The sequence below is a fragment of the Sphaeramia orbicularis genome, chromosome 9 (assembly GCF_902148855.1).
Source record: "Sphaeramia orbicularis chromosome 9, fSphaOr1.1, whole genome shotgun sequence".
NCBI lineage: Eukaryota > Metazoa > Chordata > Actinopteri > Kurtiformes > Apogonidae > Sphaeramia > Sphaeramia orbicularis.
Window position 1 is genome coordinate 33,762,475 of NC_043965.1, and position 26,134 is coordinate 33,788,608.

Consider the following 26,134-nt stretch of genomic DNA (forward strand, 5'->3'; position numbering starts at 1 on the left):
GGTTCTGTAACATGACCTGAAATTAAAAACTGTTATGAAGTTTCATACTGCAGCAGTAAGAGTCTTTTTTATGTGAGTTCTTATTATTGTGTTCTGTTTGACAGTTTATGGTGGATTTATTATTATGTGGATATATGAGGATTTATTGCAGCCAGCAGAAACAAATATAGGAGATGCTCTTTCAGTATTAAAAAAAGACTAAAATTAAGTTAGTCAAACATACTGACACGTGCTTTGTTTACACATTTCTGGAAAACTACAATGATGAACGCCTGTCAAAACACATAACAGCACACAAAGAAATATCAACAAAAAATACTTATAATATCATCACATCACACAATATCACATGTAATGTTTCTGTACCAGGGTCATTTGAAGAGTTAGTCCTGCCTTCATGAACAAAATTTACTAGAAAATTGAAGGAATAAAAATCAACTATGTGTTTTGCTTGTTTTTTTAAAAATGAATTAAATACTTCATGTTTCTGGTACCACTCCTCAAGTCAAGTGCAAATGATCAAAAAAGGCAACGAGAGTAAACAGACATGAGTGAGGGAGTACAGTAGAAATGATTCAAACATGGCTTTTGCATTAATCTCTACACTTTCAGAGGTACCAGTGCAACCACTCAGGGATGAAAGACAATAAGCAATCCCCACTTTAAGGCTGGAGACGAGCTCAAAAAAGAAAACATTAAACTTCTAAAAGACAGTGTCATGATCGAAGTAACCTCAACCTCTGTAGTATCTTGAGTGGAAGTACCGACTTGACAGGGTCTTTTTGTACAGGAAAAGGCAGGTATGGTGATGGAGGTACTGAACAAAGGCTCAAGTTGGGGTCAAGAGGAGACGTGGCTCTGCCTCTGGCTTCCTGCTCTTCCCCTCTGTTTGTCATACTTGACAGAGACGATGAGGAAGACCAGCAAGGTAACGCCTTGGATCCCCGCCAGGAGAAAGAAGTAGTAGTGCAGATGGCAGTCATTTATATTACCTGGAAAAGGGTAGTGAGGGAAAAAAAGACATTATTGTGATAGAATATTTAACTGAAAACTCCCAGGGAACAGGATCGGCGCACAGATGATGATAAAACTGCAAGCTACACGGCAAAATGACAAATATGGAAATTTAAGGGAACAAAAGAGTCCGTCAAAACATATTCATCCAGGGACAGCAGCAGGAGGGTTCTTTTATCATAAAATACTACTCCATGTTAAAAGAATGCCCAGACAAAGGTAGACGACCACTTGCTTGCAACTATGGCAAGTTACTGAATTTGTGCAAGGCATGAAAGGCAATGTTGAAATGAGCATGACAAGGAAACACAATTCTGTCAGGAATTGAAATTCAGCAGGGGGTGGTGGGTGATGGTGGTGGTGGGGGGTGTTACTTCACATCTCGCTACTATAAAACTTTCTCAGAGTTGACCCCACGCTCAGCTACAGACATCGAAAGGAGTATTGATGATGTGGGACTGAAGCATGTAAACAGAAATATCAGAGCAATGTGGGCCCTCAGCTGTGATTCCAGCCGGGGAGTCTTTCATCAGTATTAAAGGATGCTTTTGTTTCCTCATGGGACTGGATGCAATAAAAAGGAGCATAAAAACATAAATAAACTGAAGATTCCTCTATGATTTGCTGGGACTGAAATATGATTTGTATACAGCAGGGAGGGGAAGACAAACAGCAAATATAGAAAAGAAACCAAAGGGAACTGGGGAGGAAAGGGGTGAGAAACAATTGGAAGCCCATAGTTTGAGAATGCATTACAAACCAAACATGATTTATGACAGTAGGGTATTAATTATTAAAAAACTGACATACAATTCTTCCTTACAACCCAAACTATTTATTTTCTGATGGATCTGGAGAATTCATCCAACAGCCTTTAAACTTTTAACTGTCTTTTTGCGGCAAAAGTTGATTGAAGTGGTCATCCTCATTCAGCGACTAAACTCAAGAGGAAAGCTCCAAACAAATCCTGTTTTCGCTTTGCTGCAGCTTTACATGAAGGGCAAAGCTGACAACAATACAATTGTGTCTACGCTTCAAGTATGGAGACAATTGGATTGGCATTAGAGCAGCTTTGGTCCTCTTGACCATGGCATGCACACCAATTGACTTTGTTGTGAACTGCATGAGACGAGAGTGTGTACTACTTAACTGGACAAGCAGATGTTTTGGGTGAGCCTCTCTTTGAATGAACTCTTATGCTGGATTTTCTTATGCTACAGCACATCCAAAAACAATAACTTCATTTATATAACAGACTATATGTAGGATACAGTGTCATCATTGGACATAAAACACATATACCTTACATCATACATTAACGTCAAATGAGTAAATGTGTGGCTCCGGAGTAGCTGCCTTCCTCAGAAAGCTCCTATTAGCTTCTCTATGTGGAGCTGTCACACTGAATAAAAAGGAAAAGGGATGGAAACAGGCGTGATTTTAATTAAATATGGGGGCAATTCTTAATTTACATTCTGTCTGTTTACATGACAGGTAACGTGTTTGTATGTGTATATCAGTGCAGTATAATTACTCTGCTCCATTTAAAGCCTTAAGGGACGAGATGATGAAAAAGAGGAAAGCATTAGATATATTGTATCCAGCAGTTAAAATTTAGTAATTTAAAATATTAACATTTTCAGTTTTCAGGCAGCAGATGAAGGAGATGAAAATTTAATGTAATTTAATCTAAAGCTATAATATAATGCTTTTGATCGTTGTATCAGCCTTTTTTTTTTTTTAAAGGTCTAGCTAGAGACTCCCAAAATATTAACGGGGTTATATGTAATATTTATATTCCAAATCTCAACAGCAGGGGGAGTCATGTACCAGACCACACTAACAGCTATCAAAACCACCAAGGATTCAACACAATAGCCGTTTCTCAATGCGCGTTTTTGTCTGTTCTTCTGTTCTTGCGTTCTTGTGAAACATCATCAGTCGCGACCCAAGTACTGTTCCAGTGGGCTTTATGCACAGCCCCACTACTTCCTGAACTTAAGGCAGCTCCTTTATTTCCTGTTTTTCATTATTGGACACACTGATTAATCCAGGTGTGTCTGACCACAGTAGCCCCAACAAGAAGCAGCAGACACACCTGGATTAATCAGTGTGTCCAATAATGAAGAACAGGAACTAAAGGAGCTGCCTTAAGTTCAGGAAGTAGTGGGGCTGTGCATAAAGCCCATTGCAAGTTCGCATAAACCAAGAACGCATGGAATACCCGGATGTTGTCCTTGTCAGCTATCCTAAACCAAGGATGCACTGGTTGGTAGACTTGGTTGGGAAATAATTCCCAAGATGCAGTTCATACCAGCCTGCCCGTGAGCCTACAGGCTCGGGCAGGGGCTGGGTGGTCGTTAGCCCACAGCCTCGACTGGGACCCGGTTGGCTGTGCCTGGCTGAACTGACGAAATACATGACAGTTTTGAAAAATATATAAAATGTATAAATGACATGTTAATGCTTGTACAAATGTATTGAAAACAAATCAAGTGACATTGTGGTGATTTGAGAGAAATGCGTTAGGGAGGAGAGGACAGAAATACAGCAGAGACAGGGAGGAAAGTTCACAAGTATGCAGCCGTGCAATTAGAGATAGACTTGTGTTCTTAGGAAGTACATTCTCTGAGACCATTCTTACCAAGACCGTACTCGCCAAGTTCACAAGACTGTACTCTGCATTCTTGGTACTGAGAAACGGCCAATGTGTCCACACGCAGCACTGAATAAAGCCTATGATGTTGCCATATTATGGCAACATCAAGTTTTCTTCTTTAACAAAAACTCAAAGCTGCTTATTTTGGAAGTCGGTCAAAATAACAGTCTTATAATCTTCACATGCTTGTCAGCTGATAGTTAACATTATAGCTCTGTTAGCTTAACTCTGTTTTTAGGCTGAAAACAGCCACAGTAAAACTACAAATCACCTCCTTCTTCTGTACGGTTTGTGTTGTTAGTACCTGCACTAAAGATCTGTTTGGAATCATCTAAACTAGGTCAGAACTGTCACAGTTTAGTCTGAACCATGGATCAACAAACAGCAAATTTATTTAACATAATCACATCACATAACTTAATATCTTCATAAGCCTCATAATGAAACTCACCCATGTAGAAGAAATGCTGCCATTTCAGCATCAAACTCCATTCTTTTCCTTTAGAGTTGTGTTCAGTGGTGAAAATAACAGTGCTTCTAACGTTTATCCCTTCATCACTTTCTTTGACTGTAAAAGTAGTTTCTTAGTGGTTCTCATCCCATCTCATCACTTTTTGATGTTTCAGTCAGAGGCCATGTGACACTAGTTTCCCTCACCATGGAAGACCAGCAGGGACTCCCTACTCCTTCTAGTGTTCGCATAGATCCGTAGGACCTTCAGTGTAGATCTACTCAGTTCCTACTTCTACCCAGTCCACTGGTGTCTTTGTCATAACTTCAGAGGTCTTTTTACCTCCGCCAAGGAGGTTATGTTTTTGCCGGCATTGGTTTGTCTGTCTGTGTGCAAGATAACTCAAAAAGTTATACGTGGATTTGGATGAAAATTTCAGGAAATGTTGATACTGGCACAAAGAAGAAATGATTACATTTTGGTGGTGATGGGGGGGGGGGGGGGGGGGGTGCGCACTGATCTGCCTTGGCGGAGGTCTGTGCTCTCTGAGTGCTTCTAGTTTCTCAATGCTCTACTGATAGTTTTATGTAATTCTTTTGGTATTTGAAAGTAGAAACACTACATCAATCAATCAATTTTTATTTATATGGCGCCAAATCATAACAAAAGTTATCTCATGACACTTTATATATAGAGTTGGTCAAAACCAGACTCTATATACATATACCCCCTTTTAAACTGTAACAAGTACATTTCTGTAAAACCACAATTATTAATTAGTTTAGAAGTATTAACTTATTAACTAACTAGCAGTATGGTTCAGGTTATCACTAATTACACTGTCACTGAGTAGTTGCATGACTGAAAAAACAAGATGTTTACTTGTTATAATCTACACACAAGAGAAGATGTCAGTTATCAAATTGGTGACCTTAAGGTATTACTAGCACGTTGATCTGTGGGGAGCCACAGGTTCTAGCTCCTCTGATACAGTTCATTCTTTTACTTCTTTGGTAAATTCCACTGGCATTTTTAGTTGAATAACCTCTCAGCTGGTATGTCTGTTTCTGCACATGAAATTTGACAGCATGGCAATGTGGCCCTATTGTTTATCTCTTGCTAGGTAACCCACTTCTATGATTCTGGGCACAGCAACGTAACTGGCCATTGGGAGGCCATTGTATTCCAAAATTTCTAATATCTCCCAAAATATTGGTCCCATCAAATTGCCGTTTTTGCTAGTCTCTTCCTTGACCAAAAATACATAAGTATGCCAAACTGCAGCAGTCAGCTCTTTCCCGATTTTGTGTGATGTCAGAGACACACAGAGTCCACCTCCCTTTTATAAAATAGGATAAATGCTTAGTGAGTGAGATGATGATCTTCAAACATTCACACAAGTCTATTAATGTTCTGAAACTAGACCAGTCTTTTAACAGCTTTAATTAAATAGAGTTGTGTGTGTAATATTTACTTGATTGGATTAGAGGTGGTTGTGTCAATGTATCCTTAGCTAATATTGAAACCTCTATGCTCTCCCTCATGATTCAACACGGCATCTTTTGCTTCTAATCAAAGAGCAAGATTAATTCATTTGAAACAAGTGATCCTAATGCTTTACATGATCACTCACGATCAGCAGAGCAAATCACAATCCGCAATGTCACAGCATGTATCAGAAATATAGATAACTCTTTTCCACTTTCTCTAGTGTGTGCGTGCTATTGTGGATAATGAGAAGTCGAAAGGAATAAAGGAAAACCATGATGAGAATGAATGCACACCGAAGCAATTCTTCGTCAATGCTCTGTGCACAAGGCCATCTATGTAGCTTGAAACCTTTGATCTAAGAACAGAGAGCTGGCAGACGACTGTGAAGTTCTGCCAGAGCATTAATGAAATGACTGGCAAATGGAAAACCTGACAAACACTTTGACCCCGTCACAGTTTTAACTTATTTTGTTGTCGTCTTAGTCTGGTCAAAGGTTTAAATTGCGAGAAATAGATCAAAAAACTAAAACACTGCTTGAATAATTCATGATGTGCAAAACAATATGCTTGACAGGACAGCATGAGAGTTAAGGAAAGTGCATTTGCAGTAAGCCGGGCTTGTGTTTTCAATCGATAAGTCACTTTAACAGATAGTAAACCAAGCGTCTACTGCTGGGGTTTTAATTAACACAGTGGTACATAGCATCTGCTTATTATTACAAAAAACATAGAGGAAAGGCATAATCATCCTTTGGGTAAAACATGATCTAAGTCAAAATAACACAGAAAGTATGAAAATAAATATAGAACCCAGAGGAATATATTCACCACTTCTAGACTCAGTTTGTGAATAGACAGGTACTGAAATGTCTACACTGGTTATATAACAAATCCTGAATTTCAGCCTTTAGATTATTCTGACAGATGACTTGATCTTGGCCTTTGTTCCACATTTGAAAAACTTAACCTAGCACCCAAGTGATGAATAAGAACACGGGCAAAAAAGCAACAGCCAGTTTTTGGGACAGTTCTGAAAACGGTGCAAGGTTTTAATTTTGTAATGGTTCTGCTCTAATTTCATTATATATGAAGTCAGGCTCTACCTCCTCCTTTTAGCCTCTTACCCCCCCCCCCCCTCCCCCCAGGGTCCACTTGGCTGCTAAGCACTTCAGAAAATATGGAAGGCTAATTACAGCAGCAAAAGCCTAAACACGGACTTGCTGTAAAAAAACAAAAACAAAAAAAACCCAAAACATTAATGAAGCCCATAAATATTTGACAGTTACTTTAAGGGCAAATTCAGACCAAGGGGAGAAATAGTGCAGATCAATCTAAAAAGGAGCCAGCACTGCTCTGAGATCTTTCCACCTATATGCTCAGAGATCCTATCTGTTTGTACAACAGTGAATTAGTAAATGGTAAGACTACAATTACCCTGAATACAAACATGGTCAACCACCTAATGTAACTTATGAGACAATAAACCTATGAGTGGGTTTGAGCAGGCCATGTGAATCCAGATGAAACGGGTCAATATCAATTTAATGTTTGAAAATGGATCAATTGATCGAGACCATCAGTGCAATGACCTAACATTTTAATGCTCCAATGCATTCAGTGCCATCCTCTGCCCCAGAATGAAGTCAGAGAGAGAATCAATGCATGTCTGTTCCTGCTATAAATAGAGTTATTTTTCTGCAGGTCTCCTCCTGCTCATCAAATGTTATGAGAGTTCCTGGAGTTTTGTAAATCGCCAGAACATGCTAACTACCTACAATATGTGCCTCCTGTTGCCCTGGATTTATCTAATATATACTCCAAGATGACATTATTCAACAGCGTTCTTTGAGAAAGAATAAGAGTTTAGGTTAAATATGTCAGGTGTGACATTACAGACTTCCATTAAAACACTGACATTTCACCAAGTGTGATCCCACACTTCAAGAGCAGGATGTGCGAATAGCAGCTCACTCACAAAGTCTGAACATGTCCCAGACATCTGATATAAGAACAGTCAGTACTTGACCACTGGTCAAAGAAAATGCCATTTCCTGTCATGTGACCAAAGCTAACAAAAACCATTTACTCTGAGTGAAAGATACTTTAACAAAGAGAGAGGCAAATTAAATTCAGCAAAAGACATTTTCCAGAAACAAAACCCCTTTCCTGTGTGAACGACATGCTTTTGAAGGAGTAGAGGTTGATCTTTGACTGACTTGGCTTCTGGGGTTAAAACGGCTCTGAGCTGCCTTTGACGGGAGACGCTGAGATGGTGTTATACAGGACTATACAGTGTGAATACCAAATAAAAGTGTGATAAATGACTGATCAAGCTGAGGTAACCACAGGGGAAAACTATGTGTTGTAGGACCTGAAGAATCAATAATTTCAGTATCTGACTATGTTGAAAGTTTAAGAGATGGCATGCTTCAAATCTATACATATGGATGGAATATAGGTATTCTCACCACAGAGCTTCCAGCTACACAAGTGGTCATTCATTCATTTATAAATACTTGGTGTCAACAACTAAACACTGATATGAGAAGTCTTTACAGACTCAACTTCTTTTGTAATGATTGATGACTTTGCCAAAGATTTTGAGCTATGAACCTGACCACCAGCTTTCTATGCGAGCTGTTAATACAGTAAGACAAGATGGAGTCTTTATGTGACATGTGCTGACTAACATTAGCTTAAGAAGAGCAGGGGAAGTTGGAACTCCAGCACAACAGGAGAGCTGAGCATCCACTTGTGCGATGCCAGACTAGCTGTGCCATCTTCATGTAACGCTCTAGGGACAGCTTTACTTAAGAGGAGCAGGGCTATGTAATCAGACCCCCCAGCCTGTGATTAATGTTCTTCATCTGTCTTCAGGCCTGTGCAGCTCAGTACAACTCAGCACAGCTCACCCAAGATGCTGTTTACAGCACACCATTTTGCCTGCAGCCATGGAAATAAGTTGGATCCATTCCACCTAGAGAGCCATGAGATGTGGTAGATGCTAACATCCAAAAAAACTATGAACTAAAAAATAGTCACAAAAACAGACTGCATGAACCCTGACTGTATTTAATGCCTGCATTTTTTGCCACGTGTCTTCTTTCAGTCGCCAGGAGGATGTTTTGTTCCATTTATTCAGCTCACCTTTTAAATGACTTGTTGTGGAAAGTTAAAAAAAAAAAAAAAAGTCTTACAGGCAATCCGGTTCTAGTTTAACTGCCCCTAAAGTGAAGCAAGGCTGAGCAAAGGATGGATTTATGAAGCATGCCAAGCATCTTCCAGTGCTAACATCATCAAAAGAACCTCTCTACCTGTCGGCAGACTGTATTAATGAGCTATTAGGTGTTTGTGGGTAAACAATTTACAGTGTTGGCTTATTTACCGCATGCTCAGGGAAAAGTGCATCTGGGTTGGGAGCCTTGTCTCACTAGGGAGCCCATCCATCTGCTGCTACCACTGTGCTATTCATTCTACCACTTGGACAGATTTACACAAACCTTTTGTCGTTAGTCTGACATGTCTATTTATTATAGCAAACACTCTTAGAACAAGAGAGCTGCAGAGGGTGCTGCCCCCCCTCTAGGTCTAATTTACAAACTCTTTAAGTGGATTTTAAATCAGCACAAGCTATGAACATTCTTAAAGGTTTGTCCCTAGAAAATAAATTTCTGGAATCTGAATCGATACCAACGATTCTATTATGAGTCCATACATACAGTCAATGTGCAAAGTCAATAAAGGACTCTTCGTGCACTTGGCATCTAACAGCAGGCTTGACATTTGTATCACTCTTTTCAGATGGTGTATTGATGGGGCAAAGAAAACTGTATGACTAACTAAAGATCAATCACCTCTGTGCTGAAAATATGTTCAAGACAGTTACATCTTTCAGTAAATTCAACTCTGTACAAAGTCCCTCTTATCTCGCCCTCCCATGAGTGTGCCTGGATGTTGAATGGTTATGGGTCAATAATACACACAGCAACCTAACACCAATTAGGCCAACTGGATGTTTCTCAGCAATGCCAGGTTTCATATTGCATAAGGCTGGATAACCAATACAGTAGACTTTAATTAATTCTTGGCATTCACAGCTTATTATTCAGCATAACATTATAAATTTAAATAGGACTGGTAGAGATTGACAGTGAATTTATGCCTGTCTTAGTGGTATGTCATGTGGCAATGACTGCACATATTTCAGGTGTATAAATTGCTGTATATCTCACCAAAGTCTTTGTGAGATGACATCCAGCCGATTTCCTTAAGGGACACGATAGCCAACAATCCGGAGCCCACAAATGAGCCAATTCCAGAGAAAAAAAAGAAGAGTCCCATGATGGCGCTCTGCATGGACTTAGGGGCTGCAGAATAGGCAAACTCCAGACCTGGAACACAGACATTAAACAGATTATTTCCTATTTTTCGGTTACAGTGGTGAAAAGAATTGAAGTTATCCTTGATTAATAACAGGCTTGACAAAACACAATTGATTTTGTTGACAGCGACTATTTGCAGGCAAGTGCCAAGTGTTTAGCAACTAATTTTCTATTTTGAGACTTGTGTGTATGGTTGCCATTGGTGGGTATCTACTGTTATTGGGACTGGACTCAATTACAGCTATTTCAGGAAATAAAAAACAAACACCATAAATCAGTATTTAGTGTGTTATGAAACAAAGAAAAAGACTGGGAAATGGGCAAGGAAGTAAAGAGAAACAGAGATATGGAGGAAAGAAAACTGAATCTGTGTATGTTTTTGCCTAGAGATCTGTCTGGCTGCTAGCTGACATTGATAATTTCATGGCACCTCAAACATGTGATGTTTCAAATGAAGCCCTATAGCTACGTCTGTCAGGAGAGATTAGGGAGCAGCGGCTAAATGCATTTGCCTTTTAAGACCTTCCTTGGAGGGGGACATTGCACAAATTAATGTGATGAACAGTTTTGCTTATAGATACCTGCCCTCATTATGCAAGAAAAATATCTGTATGGGAAAAAGAGTGAGATAAGCCTGACAAAGATAAGGTTGTTACTCAGCGGATAACATACATGACCTTTCCAGAAGTTCACAATGATACGTTTGTTTAGATCCTAAGCTAACCTTTTGATAGTAACTAACATGGGTAAATAGCATATCACAGGGGACTGCAAGGGTTGGTGGACAGCACATACCAGCATTGTGACATTATGTTTAACAGAGTGGTTTTTTGTGTGTGACACTATTTCAGGATCATATCATAGCAATGTCCTTTCTTAACCAAAAAGGACAATTTTTTAGAGGAAAAAGACCAAGAGAAAAGCTGAGAATTTTAAGTGTATATATAATTGTTGCTTCCCTAAGGGCACTGTTGGAGGCGGCGATTTTTCTTTCTTAGAAAATAATGTTACCTTTTAACATTTTCAAAAGAGCAATACATAATTAAAATTACTTTAGGGAATAATTTTGCAAAGTTTTTGTGCATATTCTTATTGCCTTACAGCAGACAAACTTGTGCAGTGTATGAGCAAAGAATTATCCACCATCCAACAAGATTGGGGACTGCGGGGGAGCAGGGAGAAAGAGAGAGAGGGGGGTGGGGTGGGGGGTTGATGGCACCGGAGGTTTTAAACATATATTCAAATACATGAAGACTAAGGGGAAATATTCCTCTTAACCAGACATATGTCATAATTCTGTCAGCCAATTTTCCTTAAAGTAAGCCCTGTGGGATGGTTTGGGGAGAGAGAGAGGGAGAGAGAGAGAGAGAGAGAGAGAGAGAGAGAGAGAGAGAGAGAGAGAGAAAGGAGAGTAAGCTTTTTTGAGAGAGAGAGAGAGAGAGAGAGAGAGAGAGAGAGAGAGAGAGAGAGAGAGAGAGAGAGAGAGAGAGAGAGAGAGAGAGAAAGGAGAGTAAGCTTTTTTTTTTTTTTAAAGCTCCCTATAGCTTTGTTATGTCTGGATTTGACTTTCACAGGGGCCTTAATAGTTGTATGGGAATTCTAGTGTTTTATAGAACCCATAAGCAGTTCTGATAAAAGATTTAAACAAATTTCACTATCCATAGATTTTAAACTTAAAGATGACAGATGCTCATGAAGTGACTGCCTGAATGGGCTAGACTATCCTTGTGCCGTTGTGAAAAATCCTTAAATATTTATGGTTCAATCTTCATTCTTGATATAGAAATAAAGCAAATACTATATGGAAGAGCCTTCAACAACATAACCTGTAGTAATAGAAAAATGACTCAATCGTATAGCTAGAGGCTTTAGCAAACTCGAATCACTATGATAATTGAGGCCTGAAGCCGTTATCTTGACTGTAGAGGAAAAGTGTCATAATTCTTCTCTAGCTCCTGCCGCGCCCTCTCTGTAAACCCCAGTGCAAAGAAACAACAAGACACAAAAAATCTAAATAGACAGATAGACACAAAACAAACAACGTTTCTATTGATTTCCAGTGCACATTGCAGCGTATACTGTAGGATAAAAAAGGCCCATACCAGCCGCATTGCAATTCTATATCGCATTCAGTGCATTTTTCACAGGCCCTCTTTTAATAAAGGAGAATATTGTTGCTGTTGTTTCCACCCTTTTCTCAGATTTTGCAGCCACAATTTGATGTAACATTTGAGCAATTTCTCACTTTGTCACATTATTGTATTACTGAGGCAATATTACCCTTACTTCTCAATGCTTTTAATGAAATGGCATTTCCTCTTTAGGTCAGGGCACATAAAAATGAGAGGTGGCTAGCCGAGCTGCTTTTGGTTGATACCCACAAAGTCTGCAACTGCCAGTTGTGCTTATGAACTCTTCTGACCTGCTTTGATTCAACATTTTTTCTTCTCAATAATTTTCTGGAAAGGAACAAGTAATCTATTCCTCTGGGTAAAGCAAATACTGCTAAATTCCCAGTGAAGAATTAGGGGCAACTTCATATTAACGAGGATCTGAATGAATTATCTGAGCAGCAAGAGTAATCTGATGTTCATATTCATTTTCTGTGTTAAGAGATAGTCTGCAAGCTGAAATTCTGAGAGAATGATTTCGCTTTGGAAAATTATTTCCTCTACATTTGATGATTGACGATAAAAAATACTCATAGGGAATCTCGGCAATTAATAATATCTGATTAGAGGAACAGGTAACAGAGCTTCATACTCCATCACTTGTTCCTTGCAGTATCTTGTAATGCAGAAAACTATGGCTTCAATGCAACAAGTTACACTGGTTTACACCACTGTAGTTAGTCTGACATAAATGTGATACGTTTCATATTTTTTCAGGGTATTGAATTAATTGTATTTGTCGAACAAAATGTTGCACTTAAAATACCACTTCAACTGAGTTAGTATGACAGACAAGAAAAATTTGTGGGGAAAACCAGTATGTGTGGTATACATGGAAATTTCAACAACTTTTGACTTGAGCTTTGGGCTCAGTGCACTTTTTTAGTTGTCAACCCGCTATAATGTCAGTGAGAAATATATCAGTTTTGATATGCACTGACGCATACTGCCAGTTTTACAGTACTGTTCGGTCTGCTGCTTAGCTCCTGCGGTCATTTGAATCTATAGTAAAAAGGCTCTATATGTATGAGATGATATGTAGAGTTCTTTTGCAGTCGTCTAGGCATCATTATCTGTCTCTTTCAACTACATGCAAATGTAGCTGGCAGCACCCTCAACAAGCTAGGCTGAGTATTAACCATACCACACTTCATTTTCTGTGCATTGAAGTGTAATATGTCCATATGAACAGTGTGTCATACTAATTGGATAATGCATTATCTTTCTTTGGTGTCAGGACTGGATTACTGTTATATATGCTGGCACATATTAAGTTGATCATGGTAAATGCCAAAAGTCAGGACACGGAGCATTAGGGTGAAAAGTTTATGCCATAATTTGTGTGTTGCTATTATGGCTATATCCTTGGGGATGCAGCACAGGAAGAACACAATAAAGTATGTGTGCTTTTATCCATTGTATTATTTATCTGTTTAAATAACAAACAGTAATAATGTGAGGTTAGTCACTGGAACAGATGAAAACAGCTTTCATCATCATTTTAATTCTAAAAGGTTACCTTATCCTCAGCCTATTTATAAAATGGCCCATTACTGAACAATGTCTTGTGATGGTGTGAGAAATCAGGATAATCAATTATCAATCGACGTCTAGGGCTATTTACTCTGGACTACAACCCACAAACACATTAAGCTAGAGCAGCCTTGCAATGAATCAAACAAACTGTTCAAAAAGGAGTTAGTCTTTAGTCTTCATTGCATTTTATTTAAGAAGAACAGACAAGAGTTTTTAGCCCACAGTCCATTCAGAGTAGCTCACTGTGAATCAGACCAACTGAAAACATGAAACAATTAATGTTCAGGGAGCCCAGAATGTATTTTACATAAATGCAAGTATGAACTATTTTGACCATCTGACTGAAGCAGTAAATTAGAGATTCTAACAGTTCCATAACCCACAGGAGATGTCAAACTGTACCTGCAATGCTGGCAAAGATTTCGCTGATCCCTATCAGCACGTATTGAGGCACTTGCCACCATATGGGTAAATCTGCTGCATAGTAGATTACATTGCCCAGCACCTGGTCAATGGTACCATTTCTGTTGACGATGTCCAAGCGTTTCGTCTCCAAAATACCTAAAGGGGCAGAGAATACAATGCACATTGTTACAATTTGGGATAGAGCTAGGAAAAACTGATGCGGCAATATATATATTGAAGAAAAAGCAAAATGGGCATTAGGTTAATCTAAGGGCTTGTACAATTCAGTTAGGATTAAGAAACAGTCGTTAAAGTATTTATCACCCCAAGGGCTTCCATGATGCCAACAAACAGCCAAACATTGCAAAAGCTAGAGGATTCAGTGGCAGTCCATTAAGGATTTAGCTAGTTTTAACGCTACCCAACACTTCATTAACATCACATCTGCATGCTTTCACATTATGGCAGTTACTAATGGAACAGTGCAAACACTTCAATATTATGAGCCAAGCAGTTGTCATCAACCACTGCTGCCTCCTAAAAGCTTTATTCGATAGCCATTATCATGTAACCAGCTTCTCTTTCCCGATAACTCCCTGAGACAGCCTCCCATCATAACTACACTTAATGCTATATTTGAGAAGAGATGTTGCCTTGTAATCCGGCTATCCTATAATAGCAGCTGTCCATTTCAGGCAGTGTGGCCACTGGGCTGCCTTAAGCAAGCCTAACACTATAAACACACAGCTCACTTTTTTTTCTTCACTAAACATCACACAGCAGACGACCCAATGTGATCCCTAGCAAGAGATGCTTTTGGACACCTAAAAGACTCGAAGAGCTTTAACCAAAGCAGATTAGTGGACAACGTTAAGAGAATTTGATAAAACATGCTTAAGAAAGTCACTTCAAAAGCAATGTCAGAGCAGCATTTGAGAGCTGCCCCCAGTCTGAGACTGTTGGACACACAAAAGACAAGGGATCAGAAACCGACCACTGTCCCCATGACTTCAGTCTTCAGCACTGCATGGGAGGTCCAGCTGTCCCTGTGCCACAAAAGTCAGCGTACACTATGAAACCTTGTGAAATATTACTGCACCAATGTCATCATGACAAATTCTAGCACATTTCTTGCATGTGGTGATGAAAGTGATTCTAACTCGGAAGAGCAGTGGTGTGGTCAGTGTCGTGGACACAGGGTGGCAGGTTGACAGTGTAATGTGTTGGACTGACTGTTCCTTGGGCAAAATATGCCGCACTTGGTCATTTACAACTATCCATCTGTCAGTCTCTGTACAACATGATTTTAGCTAGTGGACAGATGCAGATAAACACCAAGGACACACCGAACGGCAGCTGATGGAAATGCAGTTCAAACCGTAATAACAGTGTAAAGCAGCTCCCCAGAGTCAGTGTGCGTAACTGAAGGAATGTGAAGCAAAGCAATACTGTGGATAAACAACACTTAGGCTCAGCAAATCATTACTGAGTGCATCATATGAACAGTTCTAATATCATTAACAAAGCATATTATTATACCAGCTGATTTGACTCTTTAAATCCAGGTCAGGCTTGTGTTGCACACTAGTTGTGTATATACCTACTGTTCTGTGACCAATGCCCCCACCACTGCACCATCGTAAACCCTTTCTCTCCACTCCTGGACTCAGAATTGCTTTTTGCAATATTCAGAATTTATTTTGCTTGAATTCAAATGCAAGGATTGCACTTCCTTTGAAGGCACCAAATGGGAAAGTAAACATCTGAATAGCTTTTGAGCATAAGAAATGAACATGTTGAAGCACCTTACCTTGTAGGAATGCTCATGTCTACTGAAAATAAAATGTTACTTTAAACCAAAAGCAGACACATTAGATGTGGTTAATAGAGCTTAGAGCACATTGCACTGATTGAATAGGATGTTTTTGAGGGACTAAGTCAGAATTTAATACATCTCAAACTAGACCGTGTGAAACTCCAACAAACTTCCTCACCTTTCCTCATGTCGGAATGAATTAAGGCACGCACAAGAGTTTGCACTCTCGCTCTAATTCACAAAAAACCCACAGACACCACATACATGTTTATATAGCTCCTTCTGCTTATTACACAGGACATCTTAAAGTCAATGGTTCAAATTTCACACTTAAATACAGCTTGTAGTGTATCAGGGAAGCAATTATATGCCATTGTGTTTGAGCTTAGTGGAAATGCTTTACCAAGCTTCACTTGCCTGTATATACTGTATATGAAAGCATGAGGGCTTGTTTTTAGATTGCATCTCATCTAAAAACTTTTATGTAACAACCTTTCTTTTACACACTGGTCTAACTGTACTGTAAGATAGTTAACAAGAAATTATAACTGTGATGTGCCAGTGAAGATTAAGTGTAATCATATCTAAAATGCTTTTCTTAAAATATATCCATATAAAGCAGAACAGACAATTTACGTATACATATAAAATGCATGCATCTTATGTTTACAACACTTAAACATGACTCTTCAGTGCATTTGAAAATATGTTTGAAACAGTCGATACTGAAAAGGTCACCAATGGCAGAACATGCAGACTACATTTGAGGTAAGAAAAAATGCAGTGGTTGTAGAAAATATAATGTCCATTGATTCTCAAGAGTGTTACTAATTTGCTTTCTTCCTGCCTCAAGGCTTGTCTCTCTAGCACTCAAATTTTAGCCACGACATATCAATCCCAGTGAACTAGCTGACAGGTTCAGCTGAGACTTTATTTCTATAATAATCCGCAGGCTGAAACTCAGTAAGTGGAGCAGCGATGCCACATGCAGGAATACAGAACCAAAAGCCATAGCTTCCTATATGCCCTACAAGGCGAACACTCGGGGGATATTTAATGAGTGCCACAAAACAAACAGTGAAGTGATAAGAACTGTGCTAGAAACTAAATCTATTGTGCTTCAGAAAATTAGTTTCAGTAGATCATTTTGATCATGTTGGAACATGCTTAAGTAACAGTAATTCATACCAGTATTGGCGTCAATCTTGTTGAGCCACTGACAAATTATTATCATGATTTTGAAAACCCTGCAAAACACTGTAGTATTGAAGAATTGATGTAAAAAATCTACTGCTACATCATCCATTGGGTTTTGTTGATTGCATGAAGTGCTACTGTTGTTCCCTCTGTATTTCTCTGCCTTCTTTACATGGCAGCATAAGAGACACATGGCTGATAAAGCACTCACCGGCTGCCACAGCTGACCACATAACAAAGAACATTCCCACTGCAATCCTCTTCAGAGAGGAGGGTAGCAGGCCACGGCGTTTCAGGATGGGGTCAACCACTTTGTCCTTAAGGGGAATCAGCATAAGGATGAGCACTGCATCGAACATTGTGAGCCACGCTGCTGGGAAGCGGAATGCCATCTGAAGAGAAGAAAGATGAGGTGAAACTGTGCAAAAAGCCACAAAGCATAGAAAGTATAGAGAATGCCAGGGCATTTCAACACAGTTCACCAAGTGTTTGTGAGCATATGAATGTGTGCATAGTGTGTGTGTGTGTGTGTGTGTGTCTGTGCATGGTTTTATCTTAACACTGCTTTGGCACCCCCAGGTGGCCAAACCCCAACATAATGACATGACAAAATTAACTCAGTTATATAGAAGAAAAATAACATTTAAATCAATCTAAAAACAAATAAGTAAATCATGAAAATATTATTAGACTACATTAATGAATAATACATAGTTGTAAGCTTTCCTATTGTTATTAGTATAACTAGTATTGTTTTAACCCATAAAGACCCAGTGTGACTTTTGTGGTAGATCCCAAATGAATTTTTCTCTCTATTTAACCTTTTTTAAGTGATTTATCACCATTTATTGTCATAAATGGTATTTTGTAAATTTTCAGTAAAAATCAAGTATTTCCTTATATTCAATTTACAAATCATGTAGATGTTCATAAAAGCTCAGACTAAAGTTAAGGGTTATTATATCCGACACAGTGAAAACTGAAGAAAAACTGACTTTTTCAGCAAAGATATCAATAAATGAATATAAAACAAGTGTTTCCATCCACCTTCATTGATCCAACTCCATGGGTTTTACTGGTGAATCAATGTTGTAGAAGATGACGGTGTTTCCACAGTAACTGCAGAGTTTCTCAACTTCCAAATGGATTATATCTGATGACCATGAAAAGATGACAAACTGTATTTTACACCAATTATTTACATGTATTGATAGGATTAGTGGATCAACAGGTATTAAACAGTTTAGATCAGAAGATGCTTTTGGTCGACGGTGGATATTTGGGTCTTTATGGGTTAAACATTTAATAAACGACCTAGCGGCTAAAAGAAGTCTGCAAATCAAAGCATCAGTTACCATAAAGAGTAATTTCTGAATTAAATAATTAAGTTGCCCAAACAGCCTGAATGACATATCATCTTGACAACAATCTACTGTTAGTAAACAAATTATCTACAACTACAGTAAGTATCTCACTGAGTGAGTAATGAAAGATTGCAAATTGGTAGAAATGATTTTTGCAATTCAAATTCCAAATGCCATTCTGAAATCCCTATGTGTCTCGGGTTTAGCACTTCTGATAGCATCATTTATTCTCAAATTGAATTTCCATTTCTTCAAGTAGCCGCTGGCAGTCTAAAACTCAGCTCCTAAGAGGGTGTTTTCCCCCCTTGTTTGCACATTATCATATTTAAATTGATAGAAAGTGCTAAGTGAGACTTCTTTCGCCAGAGAAATTTTGGCATGACAGAGGTGTCCCTGCAGACACAAATTTCAATAGTAGGCATGGTGCTTTCATACTTCCCCAAATGGTCTATACTCTATATGACTTGTGGGATTATTAATAAAGCGACGCAAATAAAAGCTGTTAATTTTTTTAAACATTGTACTTATCAGTGAATTGTAAAATAACAGGTTTTTTTTTCTCTAGCATCTAAATAATTTTTCAATTTTAAGTGAAGAGACAAAGTAAAGTCACTCCACACATGTGTATTACAGGTTAATGAAACAGTAGTTTTTGTTGAACATCATTTTTCAAATTTTATTCAAACCAATAATAAAGCAAAGAGTCAGGAATTCCATGAGCATTTATAGATGCATTAAATATATTCTACAACAAGAGACTTGTAATTTCAGGACTTAATCTGACCATAAGGAATTATAAAAAAAATTCACTCTTGCCTACATTCACAGGAAATATTATTAGTATGAGGTGCGTTTCCTTAAAGAGAGTATTTGATCATCTCTCAACCATTGAAATGTGTCAGGTGAGGTAGCAAATCGCAGAGGCATCTAATCTCACTTCCCTTTTGATGTTCAGAAGTGTCGGGGTTGGTAGCAGACAAGGCTTAGTTCCGTTTTTGATACCAGATACATTTTGTGGAAAAAAAAAAAAAAGATTCTCAGGCAGTCAGACTCACAAGAATATGGGTAAACAACACAATGTCAGGCAGTTTCTCAGTCTGACAACACATACATCATTTTAAAATGTAAAAATAAATCCATATTGTATGTACTGTACATGTCATGAGCTTATACAAGATTTGGTTAGACTGCGTGGTTTAGAAGCAATGTGTTTCACTTCATTTTTCCATGAAGTCAGTGTGCTACATTCCCACAGACTGTAGAGAATTGCATTTTTAACTGTGAGGACCACTTCACACTTTATTCCAATTTCATCACTTTAAAGCTTAGATTTTTTTCCCCAACAAGCAATAGTATGTATTGTCAAGTAATAAAGGAGTTTTCAGTCATCAAAGATTTTTGGAACTCTTCATACAATCTGGGATACATGCACAGCAGCAACACTAGTTGAAAGGAAGCAGGTGGAGGCGCTGCTGTGGAGCGATACAATCACAGCCAGGTTGCTAATCTGTAAGGTATTAGTCTGTGAAGTAAAGTTGTGCCTTAATCCCCAAGGCATTACCAACCTTTGCTGCTGCCTCCAGCTGTTGCCTACCATTGTGAGTCAGTGACCTACTGACTCCCTTTATTTTCAGCAGTGCAAAATGTAGTTCAAACCTACAAAGCAGGCTAGATCTCAACACTGGAATGTTGAATTTAAATGATTTTTGTTCTAACTTATTGTTCAGTTGCTTAATATTTATAGCATTATTGACAAATTCCACTTGAATTGCAAGTATTTTTTATTGCACAGAAAAGTTTTTGAACTGTCTTCAATTTAAGTTACCTGGTGGGACTCAGCAGAGCTGTTTGTGTTTGAGCCGGCATCAGGAATCCTCAGATGGAGGCTCTGCAGGATGTACGTTGTCTGCATCTGCAAAACAAGAATGAGATTAAAGCCACAGCATGGAGTAGTTTTCCACTTTACAATCACCAGGATGTCTGATACCAAAGCATGTCAAAATTCTCCCATATCTTTCATTCTGTGTTTTTGTTTGCACTTGTCTTGTTTTGCTCTTACATGGAAAATGTTTCGTATATTTTGATTTAACTTACTTGGAAGTACACAGTCCAGTATGGGATGAGAGCAAAGAAAACTGGAAGGATTTTCACCAGAGCTTTCACTTCTTCTACTTTCTCTTCTGGAAATTTTCCACCACAAGACACTTTGGCACTGTCCAGTAATGTAGGCTTGTTGCTTCACAGGAATTAAAAAGGAAAATTATAATGCTACTTAAATCTAGTAAAAACACAAACATAAATAAATATAATATTCAATAAATTAGAATTATCCTAAATTCCTGAAATGGCACACTTAATCAGCCTTTTTGTGAACAACTTACTCTTAAATAAAAGTGCTTCTACAGAGAGGAATGAAACTTTATTCTAAAGCCTATAATCCTCATCTCTGGAGGAAACGCCTTAATAAGGAATTCTTGAAAGGCTGCAGGATTGGCCAACTTAAAATATTCAATGTCAGGTTTCTGAACCAGTTGTGGTTTTGTGGTTCAAAGTCAAGAAACAGCACTTCAGACAAACTTTTCACCACAGGGAATGAAGATGAATGCCTGGACCAGTAGAAAAAAAAAGAATTACACAGGCAGGCTCCAAGTTAAAGATCTACCAACAACACCTATAGCCGTTTTATTATGCAGGATCAGAGTCACCATCTCACTGTCAAACTCTTCCATGAACAGAAATACTTACTGCACAGCCAGAGTAGCTCCCTACTGAGGCTGATGCTTTGCTACAACATAGTTATTGTTGGGATGCTGGTTGTCTTGTGTGTTTTTTTATTCCTTTTACAATGCATGTACTGTGTATGCTATAGTACCATATTTATACTCTCTCTAAGCTGAAAGACACAGAGTTGAAATGAAGCTCACCGGAGCAGGTTAGGCTCTTTGGGTTTCTTGGAACAGAAGGCATATCCCAGGATCTTGAACATATCTGTGAAGGCACTGCCATCAGCGGGCTTGGTTATAAACACAGTACGGCCAAGAAGAAAGACCAGGAAGGAGACCCCAAGGCACACAGAGGGAATGATGTAGCCAAGCTCAAAGCTGAAGTTCTGTTGGATGTAGGCTACACCACCCAGTGACAGAATGGCTCCTAGATTGATGCACCAGTAAAACCAGTTGAAGAATCTGCGTGTGGCCTCTGGTCCTCGGTCTTTGACCTGGAGGAGGATAACAGAAATAATGTCATTGTCAGTGTGAGGGAGATGCTTGTAAAATAATACATAAGCATTATGTTTGAGTAATGGTATGAATCACAAGCACTGGTAGGCTTGACTCCAACCTAACAGCACAAGCTAACAGATGTAAATGAGATCTGCTACGATACACAAGCTTTCATAGTACTATAGGACTTTAAATACCAAAGAGATCAAGCTCTACTCTGATTTCATGTAGATTTTCTATGTCATCATAAATGAAAATTAGCAGATATTCATGTATATATATATATATATATATATATATATATATATATATATATATATATATATATACATACACACACACACACACTGTAAAATGACAGACACAATGTCTTTATTTGATGACAGTCTTCTGTGTGTTCTTAACAATGCCATCTAAAACTGGACTAAAACCACAATTAACTAAAAAAGGGGGCGGCTGTGGCTCAAGTGGTAGAGCGGGTTGTCCAATAACCGAAGGGTTGGCGGTTTGAATCCCGCTGTCCTAGTCAGTCTGTTGTGTCCTTGGGCAAGACACTTCACCCTTCCTGCCTCCAGGGCCACCCATACTGGTGTATGAATGTTTGGTGGTGGTCGGAGGGGCCGTAGGCACAAATGGGTAGCTACGCTTCTGTCAGCCTGTCCCAGGGCAGCTGTGGCTACACACCAGAGTGTGAATGTAAGAGTGAATGAATAATGGGTCAATAATGTAAAGCGCTATATAAATCCAATCCATTATTATTATTATTATTATTATTATTATTATTAATTGTGTAAACTGTGCAAAAGAGGGTTGGTGAGAAGGTTAAATTAGGGCAGAGATTACCAAATAAAAAGTAATTCTTCTATAATCTTTGCTGATAACAATGCCTTTGAGCACCGTTTTGGGATTTTCTATGATCATGTCAACCCTAGGCTTTCTAAAGCTGCAATAAATTCAGTTAAATTAGCACGCAAGTGAATTATATTATTCTTATTATGGTACTTAGGCTACATGCAGATACCCCTGTGGAGGAAAAGATTTTATTGATTTGTGACGAAGTGGATGTCTGTGAAATATGACCAATTAGATTAACTATAGGACGCCACAGCAACGAAAAAAGTGAGGCTGAAAACACAGCTTTTCACACTTCCTCTATATATTTGTGTAGTGGAAGTTGTGATCAAGCTACATTACTCACCTGTGGTAACAGCAACAAAATAACAGATTTCAAACTAACACTAACATTCAGGATATTTAGAAAAGCATCAAAAGTTTACACATGTAACACGACATGCAGCAGTGACTCACAAGAAGATGTAAGGAAGGGTTTTCATTCTTAATTACACTACAAATATGCTTCCTCTGATTTCATATAATAGCAGAGGCACCAACAGTTCTGCACCTGCATTTATAATGAGTCTGAGTGAAACTGTACTCTACTACAAGGACAATTTAAAGTCAAATTGAGAATCAGTTGTTAAAATTTTTCACAATATGAGTCAAGTGTCCATAATATGACTGATGCAGGTAATTATTTCACCCGAAACTGGATGATAAAAGATTTTTTCATTACATACTTAATGATTTTGTAACAGGAGACAATATATACATTTCACCTTCTTTAAAATATTGAAATAATTCTTTAAAATATATTATTTTTACAGTAAATATGAGATTTCACAAGATGGTGTTGGTAAAATCAAGTGGGTAACTACTAGGGTAAATCTTGTAATACCTAATAATTATTATTACACTGAACAGGAACTGTGAATTTTGTTCGATATCAGTTAGGTTGTAAATGGACCAAGAGGATCATGGCATTAAAGGAGAAGTGTGAAAACTTAAACCTATTACAAAGTTCCTATGGTCACCTGACAATTCTTTTAAACACGTGAGATAACCCTCAAAGTGGCAAGATTAATCAGAGAGTATCTATTACTGACTGAAAAAACTCTAATGATTCTTGGACCAAAGTCATGCTCCATACAAGTGGTATTTAATTTTGTGAGAAATAAGCACATTTCAAGTATCACCTGTTCACACCACCACTTATTAAAAACCCCACTCAATCAAAACTACCTGTGCTTTCGGCACTTAAATTTTCTAAAGTTGTAGTAAGTGTAATGAACTAATTTTCATTCTGTAAGTCTCCTCTGAAAGGTTTAACCCAATCGTGGTTAGATTTTTTTGGTTCAGCAATGACTTTATTTCCATGCCTGCTTCTCAAAAAAGTAAAATGGTAATTTGTTAGAAAAATATTCTTCAGTGTTGTCATTGGGTATTTACAGTATGTATGTGAATTTCAGTGAGGAAGCAAACAAAAGAAGCAGCCTGATATCTACAAACTACTTCAAAATACAGGAAGACCAAGAGTGTCTTAAAAAAAACAAACAAACAAACATAATAATGATAGCAGAGATGGACTGATTAATCAGTTTGGCTGATTAAACTGCACCAATATAACACTTTATAAACTACTGGCACCATCACAGATAGTTAATATTAAGCTTCTAAATTTGGAATTCTGATTTTGAGAAGAAATAGGTGTGAAGAATAGCTTAAGATAAATAAAACAGAAAAAGATTTTATACGATTAGTTCAGCTCCACAATACAATTGATTAATTACTTCAGTGTACGGAAAATCACATTTACTTATTTTGGTATTTTCAGTTCAATGGTAATTTGAAATTTTAATAAAGTGAAAGATGTGAATCATACCTTCACAGAGTTAAAATCTTTGAGGGAAGGGGCAAGGATGATATCAGCCAATTAATCAGTTATTGAATTTTTCTTGCTCCAGACTACTGTTATAATGACAGCCTTTCCAAACCTCCAATCAGTCAACCTCTAAATACTAGTTTGCAGCATGGAAAAGACAATAACTGATTCATCACTTGACTGAAATTGTCTGAAGTGAAACTTTATAAGAATATCTGAAATTGTTGAGTCAAAATTTAAGTAATAAATATCTAATTAAATAAATCTGAGTCAATCAGATTTGCCACTACAGTGTAAACATCATACCAATAGCTTTAAAAACATCCTATTGGTAGCTTAACTGATTACTACCATATCTTTACTCCAAAATATTCATTTTAAGAGAGAAAATCCTCTAGTGCCTGTGATAATCAAGAGTATGCATGTCTAAGTGGAGTGTAGCACTGTAACAGAAATCTTATCACATGTCTGACCCCCATAGTGTCGTACCGCATACCTAATCTTATCCAGATCAATGCCACCAAAAATAATCCTTCACAAGACGTTGTGATGAACTCCTGACACACACTTCAGATGATACAGAACTTTTATACTGTACCTGATCTGCTCCAAATGGTGTGATGTTGGACTTTACTGTACCCACACCTAATGCAATTAAAAAAAGTCCACTGTAGACTGCTGGACCACAATATGGAGCCCGGATGGGGCAGGTTACATTGCTTGGAGTGGTACTGTTTGATTGGCATTCAGCAGGCTGTACAGGAAAGGCCACCTCTTCTCCACAAAAACCAATTCTTGTGTTTTCATTAGAAATGAAAGGGAAAAGCAGCATTCCAATGAAATATAGGATCAAACTTGATGCAATTGTCCAGAATTTTCCAAGGTATGCATCTGCCAGCCATCCTCCAAAAGGTGAAATCAGGTAAGTAACTCCCATAAACATCAGTGGTGCCTGACTCGCCTGGGTACCCTCCCAATAAAATGGACTGCTATTGAGGAAAAGGACCAGATTGGATGTGATGCCATAAAATGCAATCCTTTCTAAAGACTCAGCCAGCAGGATGGCAGCACATGCCAGTCTTCTCCCCTGAAAAACTGATGGTGGTGAAGGTCTAGTTTCAGAACCTGAGTCCAAAAGAGGGGTGCTCTCACTGGCATCCCTACTGCTGGCCATTCTCAACCAATTAAATAGGTTAGAATGACTTCTTGTTAAATTCTAATGGTTAAATCTGGAAAGAAAAAAAGATACAAAAGTGTTTAAACAAGTAAAGCAGACTCTGTCATGTCTTAACGTTAAGGTAAATACCCCAGACTGGTATAGTTACTTTATTTTAAGTCTTTTGACTGTCCAAATATAGTATTTTTTTTTTAATTAACAAATATAATAAACAAACACTGTAGAAAACCTCAAGTTAGCTAGCATTAGCATACCAGTCTGCATCAGCAACGAAAGGTCCATAAGAGTTGATTAAACGTTCCCATACCTTTCGTTATTGACACACGTCCCAGTAGTGTCTGTTGCTCTCCATTAACCCAGAAAGACAATACTTATCGACAAAATATTTACTGTGTCTTGTCCTAAACCAATACTCTTGTCAAAGGAGAACTGGAAATCAACAGTGTCACAGTACTATCGCGTGACACATACCCTCGTCAACAAACCGTTACACTTGCGGGTTGCTTTGAAAACGATCTGTAAATGAACCTT

General features: G+C 38.2%; 1 protein-coding gene across 1 annotated transcript; it reads right to left on the bottom strand.

Annotated features, from left to right (window-relative positions):
* Positions 1–464: 464 nt before the first annotated feature.
* slc15a4 (solute carrier family 15 member 4) lies at positions 465–26,087 on the bottom strand. The gene is made up of 9 exons (XM_030142484.1): positions 25,911–26,087; positions 25,025–25,655; positions 21,411–21,703; positions 20,581–20,722; positions 20,312–20,398; positions 17,334–17,514; positions 14,107–14,265; positions 9,848–10,006; positions 465–992 (listed from the first exon to the last, which is right to left on the bottom strand). The coding sequence occupies exons 2-9, from the start codon at positions 25,598–25,600 to the stop codon at positions 841–843; spliced, it is 1,749 nt and encodes a 582-aa protein (XP_029998344.1). The 5' UTR covers positions 25,601–25,655; positions 25,911–26,087; the 3' UTR covers positions 465–840.
* Positions 26,088–26,134: the final 47 nt, after the last annotated feature.